Raw genomic sequence first — 8750 nt, forward strand, 5'->3', positions numbered from 1 at the left:
CTAACTCTGAATCCTAATGACAACATTATAAATATCAACGTTACCTATTTTAGTATGTATCATTTTAATAGCGGCATCTAGCTTCTCTGGGATCATAGGCTAAGTATGAGTAGAGAACAGTACTCCTTTTCTCCTCCTCATTCTATGAGCTCTTGCTTTTTTACATAAATACCATTAAAATCCCAAGTGGGGGGGGAAAACATTTTGTAGCAGATGGTATGCATTTTAGAGATATTAACACGTGAACTAGGTATTTCTCAGAACACCCATGAGAGTTAGGCAAAGAACAAAAGGCTGCTTTAATCATATGGTTATTAACTGACCGGCTCTCTTTTTTCTCCTTCAGAGAGACACAAACGAAACACCGTGATTTACAAAAGCAAGCTTAACATCACAACTCCATTTAATGTTGATTTTAAAAAGACTTTAAGATTTAAAAAAAAAAAAATTTAAAGAGTTGGAGCATTTTATTATTTGTATAGCTTTAAGTGACTGCTAATCGGCTCTTCCAGATTTCCTGATTGAATTCTGTGGTTTCAAATTAGGTAAAAGATTCTGATTATAAATTCACAGAAATAATTTGGTTCCAAGGGTCTTGAGTGAAAGACAGAATTTCATTGTAATTACAATTTGAACGGCAAGGGAGTCACTGTCTGTGTGAGAAAGATAAAACAAACTGGAGGTGGCAGGAATATGTTAGGATGAAGAATACTCTGGTCCCCAAACCAACCAGATGTCTACAGAATCATATCAAAATGTGAAACGGGGAACTCCCCTTTTGTTCCAATGCTTCATACTAATCAGCTCCCTGTATAACTAGATTTGAGGCAAGACTTGTTTCTATAGGTCCAACTCTGAATTGGTGAGGTAAAACTGCACGGCATGGAAACAACATGCCTAAAACTGATGTAAAAGCAAAGCATGTCACAAAAGAAGGCCAGGTAATCGATGGAAGCAGGAGCCATATGCATGTTAAAAAGAATTGGCAGCTGTTTGGAACATCCTCTTTAATAAAGTCGAGTGAACCTAAGGATAGGCAGCAGCTCAGAGGTTCAGGCTGGAGATTCTACCAACAACAGACACACACTCTGCACAACAGCTGCAGAGAGTCATCCCATCTGCTACAATGGCACAGTGCCTCCTTGCTTACAACTTCTTTAGAGAAGTGTCATTGCTTGCTGGAGGCTCCTCTTCTGGGACCGCACGGAAGCTCTGCTTGAGTGTCCTAGTGCCACTTGACACTTTATATCACTGTGAAAAGTTTGGGACTCACCACCGCAGCGCCTCCTGCTGGTTGTCTCCAGGAATTAGTTCAGTCCAGTGGCAGGCCCTCTCCTGGTGGTGTCCCGCTTGCTGTTGGTCCCCCGTGTCCCTCTCAGGACCCCAGTGCCCTTATCTCAGGGTTCTGCCTCCTGCAGTACCCCACAGTCTTACTGGGTTTCCCCACCCCAGGGGAACCCCCCTATTCACACATTGCCTCAGTCATGGCTACTACCAGTCTCTGTTTAGCCCCCGCACCCTGGGGCGGACTGCAGTCTATCAGCCGATCATCACAGGCAACAAGGGGTTTGGACTGGCTGTCTTTCCCACCCTCCGGCTGCCCCTCTGCAAGCCCAATACCTAGGAGGCCTAGAACTAGGCCCTGCAGCCTGGGGAGTTGCTGGCCTAGGGCTTCCCAGCTCCTAAGGTCTTTCCCCAGCCCTGCCTCCTTCTGGATTCCTTGGGTGGGTTCCCCAGCAGCCAGGCCTGTCTCCCTCTCCAGTCTCTGGCTTCCCTGGCCTTCCTATAAGGCCCAGTTGCTTAGTTTGGGGCGTGGCCCCAGCTGCAGCCACTTCCCCCAATCAGCTGGGGTTTTACTCCCTTGCCCAGCCCCAGCCCCCTGCAGGGCTTTTCCAACCCCTTCCGGGCTGGAGCAAGTGTTCACTCCGCTACAATCACCAAAAAGGGAGAGGTGAGCAGTGGAGGCAAGGAAGATGCTGAAGTCAAAGTGATGAGGTTTGAGGAGAGGCAAGTTGGTAGAGTGGTGGTAAAAGCCTTATTAAAAGCTGAAGGATCAGCTCCTCAGTTGGTGTCAGTGTGCACTGCTCCTATTCACACCAGCTGAAGACCAGGAGTGAGGTTTGCAGGGTGGCCTTCTGGCAGACAAGTGCTATACTGAATGTGCACACCTTTAAAAATGTCAGGAAGACAAAGTACACTTGATGGTGTTAGTATTTGTGTTATTATTTATAATAATTAACACGTTTTTATCTGTCATCTTCTTCTGCTCCCTTTTGAAACATCATCAGTTCAGCAGTGACTCATACCGCACTGAAGTATATAGACCAGTGTTTTCAAACATGGGTACATAAAGTTAAGCATTTAAATCCATATTTAGGCACCGGAATACATGGCCTGACTTGAAGGGATTCTGAACATCCACAGCCCCCACGACTGGCTTCAATAGCAGCAGGATCAAGCCCTAGACTATTTGAAATGTGCTCTTTTCCGTGCAGAAAAGGTTGAGGTCGTTATTGTTTCCTTTAACTTTGCCTGCCTTTGTTAGGAAAGCAGATTTGTGTTTTTCTTCTCATAGTGCCAGTGGGATAATAGCTAACTTTATCCCATGGTCTGTCCCATGAAATACAATATGTATCATACCTCCTCCCTGGGGGCCTAACTCTGAACCCCACATCAGAAACAGTAGCCAAAGGGATTTGCTTCAAGGTCAAACCTTGTCACGGGGTGTGTTATGGAATCCTCCGTCCTGACCTGCAGTCGCTGCCATGCAACAAGAACACAGGCACTTCTGAGGGGATAGGAAGGAGTAAAGGGAATGGCCAGTCTTTCAGCCCAGGGAATCTGCTTTGTGCACTGGCCCGCTGGCAATACCTCCAGCAAGCTCAGTGCTTCACTTCTGTAGTTCCCTGTGGAGAATAGTTCTCCACCCGTGAATGTGCTGGAGTGGGTGGCATCCTCCTGAACATGTTTTCGGTGGCTTGGGCTAGCTGTGCAACCGGAAAGCTGTCTCTCCGCTGCTTTTGGTCCCAAACTATTAGCATAAGTAGATTCTGGATGAGCGCCCTGAGATTAAATCAGTGATAAATGTGGACTCTATTTACCTCGTTTTATGAATATTTTTTCCTAACCCAAGAAATGGATCCCTATACTTAGATACTGTGCTGCTTAGTGTACTAGGCTAGCGTCTGGGTGCATTTTAAAGGCCATATCATTGAGTAAAATTCAGTGTAAAATGCAGCTTTGTAAGTATAAGCTTATATGACAGAAACTTTTTTGTTTTGTTTTGTTTATACACTGCCTAGCTCAAGGGAGCTTAATCCGTTCTGAGCATCTGAGAGGTTTTCTAAATGCTGCTTTCATTGCAAATAATATCAAAAATAATAAAAACAGCATGCTTTTTTATTTCCAGTGGAAATAGGTTTCCTTTAGCAATCCAAACATTGTAGCATCATGCTTTATTGCATGACAACGTGAAAGAAAAATTGACTAACCTCTTTTCAGTTTTCAAGCTCAGAGACATGCAAAAAGTGACAGGAAAATTATATTTTAATATAATTCTTGGTAATTATTAGTAATGTAGATAAAGAAATTTGATTTATAAAAATGTTTTATTTCGTTTTATACTGTCTGGTTACAGTTAGGTCAGGAATCTACTGAAAACATATTAGTTCAGCTATTACATTGTCACATGACAACTTTCTGCATAAAATCTTTTGTATTTGAATTAAATATTTTGGTTAAGTTAAATACACAGCGAGATTATAATGTTTTATATAAAAACAGATATACTGTAGTGTTTTGGTCTATAGATGTCACTATTGAGTCATATAATGGAACACTGACATAATCTTGTTCACTCATGCAGTGATTCCTTTCCAAGCTATTTGTAAGTAAATGGTTTTCCGGGTAACAAGAAATCTTCCTAATAGGCTGGCATCATATAATGCATATGGCATTGTCAGTTTCGCATCTCGTTAGGCCACTCTGTGTGTTTGTCCAAATCTCTGAATGTAGTTCAGAATGTCTGAACTGGAAAAAAAAAAAAAAAAAAAAACCACCAACCACCTCCTCTTGCAGATACAGTACTGACACTGGAACACAGAAAATATGTGGTTTTGTGATACTTACAGTTGTCTAATAGGCCCAGTGACAGCATCCACAACACTAACTTTGTTACAGGTTATTAATTTTAAGCAATGTTCACTAATGGTACTCATCGTTACAAATATGAGTGTGCAAGGAAACTGGAAGTTCTAGGAACTGTTGGGTTCTATTTCTAACTGCAGCTGACCTTCAGTATGAGACTAAGCAGGAAACTTGGGGCCAACAGTACGATCTCGAATCCAGGCTGTTCCGTCAATTTCAATGGAGTAAATCCTGATTTACACCAGGGTGTGATTAATCAGGTTCTTAACCGTATGCTGCTCCAGGTTAGCTAGCAGTATGGATGTCATACTGCTTTCCCACCTCACTCGAGCGTTGGGTAGGTCAGTTACGGTTTGTAAAGCACACAGTCTCTTAGATGATAGAAATGTGAAGTATCGTTTTCATGTCTATTCTTAATTTAGTGTCATGTGATTTTCTGTTCTAGTGATGAGATCAGTAAATTCTGATGTACCATCCTTGTAAATGTCTGAATTGGAAATATTTTCTAAGGGTCTAGAGTGGCTTAGACGCATTTATTTGCCCAGGGGTGGGCAAACATTTGTCCCGAGGGCCACATCTGGGAATAGAAATTGTATGGTGCGGGAGGGGATGAGGGCTCTGGGGTGGGGATGGGTATGAGGAGTTTGTGGTATAGGAGGGTGCTCCGGGCTGAGACCAAGGGGTTCAAAGGGCAGGAGGGGGATCAGGGCGGGGGCAGGGGGTTGGGGTGTGGGAAGGGGTGCAGGCTCTGGCCGGGGGTGCAAGCTCTGGGGTTGGGCTGGGGATGAGGGGTTAAGAGTGCAGGAGGGTGCTCCAGACTGGGATCGAGGGTTCAGAGGGCGGGAGGGGGATCAGGGCTGGGGCAGGGGGTTGGGGTGTGGGAAGGGATGAGGGCTCTGGTTGGGGGTGCAGGCTCTGGGGTGGGGTTGGGGGTAAAGAGTTTGGGGTGCAGGAGGGTGCTCCGGGCTGGGATCAAGGGTTCAGAGGGTGGGAGGGGGATCGGGGCTGGGGCAGGGGTTTGGGGTGCGGGAAGGGGTGCAGGCTCCGGCTGGGGGTGCAGGCTCTGGGGTGAGGCTGGGGATGAGGGGTTTAGGGTGCAGGAGAGGGTGCTCTGGGCTGGGATCAAGGGTTCAGAGGGCGGGAGGGGGATCAAGGGTGCAGGCTCCGGGTGGCGCTTACCTCAAACGGCTCCCAGAAGCAGCGGCATGTCCCCACTCCAGCACCTAAGCGGAGCCACAGCCAAGCGGCTCTGGGCGCTGCCCCATCCACTGGTGCCACCCCTGCAGCTCCCATTGGCTGCAGTTCCCAACCAATGGGAGCTGCGGGGGCGTCGCTTGGGGCGGGGGCAGCGTGCAGAGCGGAGCCCCCTGGCTGTCCCTACACGTAGGAGCTGGAGCGGGGCCATGCTGCTGCTTCCGGGAACCATGTGGAGCGGCCCCCGGCCCTGCTCTCCAGCTGGAGCGCCGGAGCAGGGCAAGCCCCAGACCCTATCCCCAGCGGGTGCTCGAGGGCTGGATTAAAAAGGCTGGCAGGCCGGATGTGGCCTGCAGGCCATAGTTTGCTCACCCCCGGTTTAGACGCATTTATTTATTCTGCACGGAAGCCCTGAGGCTTTCTCAAAGGACAGTTGCTGATATCAGAAAGTGATGGAAAACTTACTGACTGTAACTGCTTCTTTGGTGGTGTCATCTGTTGCGATTGAACCCAGGACTCTAGATGTAAAAACATTTGGCTGTACTCCTGGAGCCAAAAGATCAACTCCAGTAGGGCACAGGCATTTGCAGATGTATAAGCTTCTTATAAGGTCTGGCCACCAGCAGGGGACAAACTCTCACATTGCTATTAATGTGGGTCACAGTTGCGTGTCAGAATTCCTGTATGACACCCCACCCCAAGTGACTCTGTTTCAATTTACCCGACAGCTACCAATGTAACCAGATTGTATCGTGTGTTGACAGTTGTATTTATAGGCTCCTGTTGTTGCTTTTGTTTTTATTTTCCCAGGTTATCAGTGTAGTTGCCTCTCTCAATTCACAGGAAGAAATTGTGAATCGGAGATCACAGTGTGCTTTCCAAATCCATGTCGGAATGGAGGGTCGTGTGACCCGATAGGCAATGCCTTCATCTGCAATTGCAAAAATGGACTGACAGGAGTAACGTAAGTGAACTACCAGTGGGGAATTGTCATCTTTGAATGATTTTAATACGAGGTCTTTTTTGCATAGGGCATCTTGTACCCCAAAGCCTCTAGTTACCTAACAAAGTGTAGCCAAATCACGTGGCTTACCAAGAGGCCATATTAACATGATCCAAGAAATCCATGAAGCCAAAGTTTTCCAAAGTGGGTATTTAAACTTAGCTTCCGAAGTTGTCGTTTAGCTCTGGGATTTCAGTGGAATTTGGGCACCTAACTCCCATAGGCTCCTTTGAAAGTCCCCATCACCCACTCCTTTCCCATATTAGTACAGTTTTGATATCTCCTTTTCCCCCTATTTGTTCTCTTTCATTTCCATTCCCTTTCTCTTTCCAAAGCACCTAAAATCCTATAGAATTTAATAGCCAATGCTAACCTTTTGTTAGGTTATTTGAACTATTCTGTGGAATTGTACAGCAGGGATATCAATTTGTATCGAATCTCATGGAATGGTCCAAAACACCTACGGAAAAGTTTGCATTTTTATTACAGTCTGTGAGCCTGATTCATCACTGTATTGGTCCAGTTTTATACCGGTTTCACTCCACTGAAATCAATGGATTTGCACCGGCATAAAACCTGGGAGTAATGCAATGGTGAATCAGTCCTAGGAGCTTTTTCCTGAGGAGTAGCATTAATCAGTTCTTTTCTCCAGTATGTTTTCTTGTCATTGACTTAAAAAGCAGCAGAACTTGTTTCCATCTTTAGAAGATTTTAAATATTGTAATGTGGCTGGATAATAATATGTTCATTTGCCAGACACTGGCAGAGTACAAAACACAATTGCTGCCTGGACATCCTAAATAAATGAGGGTAAGCGGTGTTGATTGCTAAGGTTTCTCCTCCAAAATCTATAGCCATGTCTTGTTCTCTTAAGGTGCGAAGATGATGTCAACGAATGTGAAAGAGAGGAATGTGAAAATGGCGGCTCCTGCATCAACGTTTTTGGCTCGTTTCTATGTAACTGCACTCCTGGATATGTGGGGCAGTATTGTGGCCTCAGGCCTGTGGTGGTCCCCAACATACAAGCCGGACATTCCTACGTCGGCAAAGAAGAGCTAATAGGAATAGCAGTCGTCCTTTTTGTAATCTTTGTGTTGATCATCCTGTTTATAGTTTTCCGCAAGAAAGTGTTCAGGAAAAATTACTCACGCAACAATATCACCCTGGTCCAGGACCCGGCTACTGCTGCTCTGCTCAACAAGAGCAACGGGATCCAGTTCAAGAACCTAAGGAACAGTGGGGACAGTCGCAATATCTACCAAGAGGTAGGGCCACCGCAAGTCCCTGTGAGGCCCATGGCTTACACCCCTTGCTTCCAGAGTGACTCGCGGAACAATTTAGACAAGATAGTGGATGGACTTGGAGTTGAGCATCAGGAGATGACGACGTTTCATCCAGAGTCTCCTCGTATACTAACAGCAAGGCGGGGTGTGGTGGTGTGCAGCGTGGCTCCCAACCTGCCGGCCGTGTCTCCCTGTCGATCTGACTGTGACTCCATCAGGAAGAGTACCTGGGACGGCGGTACTGAAAGTGAGTAACGTCATCTGATGCCGGGTGTTACTTTCCCTTTCTGACACGTGTTATAACAGCTCTTGTCAGAGTACAGCAGTTTTATGAGCTCAAGGGTGCCAGAGTGAACCAGGAGGTGCTGTCTGGTTAACGCTAGGTAAGTTTGACAGGGAACACTTAATGAACCTTATTGAAAGCAGCCCAGATTCATGTACTCACAGTTGTTATATTTCACAGAGAAAGTGATTGTTTCTGACATTCTGAAAGGATGTAATTAGGATGAGACTAGGTATACAAGTGCCCTATTTAGATCATCAAAATATGACGACCCACCTACGTTTTATATTCGTTCAGAACGTTTGAGGAAGACGGCTCTGAGGACTCCGGTCTCATGATGCAGTGCAAGTGTCTTTCTGTTGAAAAGGAAAATTTTAGGCTAAGTTTCCTGACTGTGAGCACCCTTAGCTTGGGCAATCAGTCTTGCAAGGGGTATTTAGAACTAGACAAGACAAAGCACTTAAAAATTTAATGCAGGAAATGAATTACTAAGTACTTTTTATCTCTAATATTTATGCTGCTCTTTGGAAGCGTGTAAGCTGCTCTTATAACCACATTTTCAATCTATTCCTTTCTCACCTGCGCTAAATGTTAAAACCTCGTACAATCTGTTATCTTCATATTTAAACCATTTGTGCTCCCAGTGCTTCTCTTCCCTTTTCACTGATAGCAAAGCACATCTTCAATTTCTGTACAGTCTATCCACACATGGGACATGATGCAGGTTATCACATCAGGAAATAGCCGTTCCCAAGGGCCATATATTAGGCTGTGTGTCCCTCTGCCCTTATCACAAGGCAGTGCTTGATAAGACGCTTTGTATTAGGGCACAGGTCCTCAA

The 8750-nt window shown here is 45.7% G+C and overlaps 1 protein-coding gene across 1 annotated transcript in view; it reads left to right on the forward strand.

The window, feature by feature from the left end:
* FAT3 (FAT atypical cadherin 3) overlaps positions 1-8750 on the forward strand; it is a 570769-nt gene that overhangs the window by 548087 nt on the left and 13932 nt on the right. The window contains exons 23-24 of the mRNA XM_026651587.2: positions 6151-6304; positions 7218-7873. Of these exons, the coding sequence (XP_026507372.1) occupies positions 6151-6304; positions 7218-7873 (810 nt within the window). The remainder of the gene's footprint in view (positions 1-6150; positions 6305-7217; positions 7874-8750) is intronic.

This window comes from Terrapene carolina, unplaced genomic scaffold (genome assembly GCF_002925995.2).
Source record: "Terrapene carolina triunguis isolate 2854851 unplaced genomic scaffold, T_m_triunguis-2.0 Scaffold97, whole genome shotgun sequence".
NCBI classification, from domain to species: Eukaryota; Metazoa; Chordata; order Testudines; family Emydidae; genus Terrapene; species Terrapene triunguis.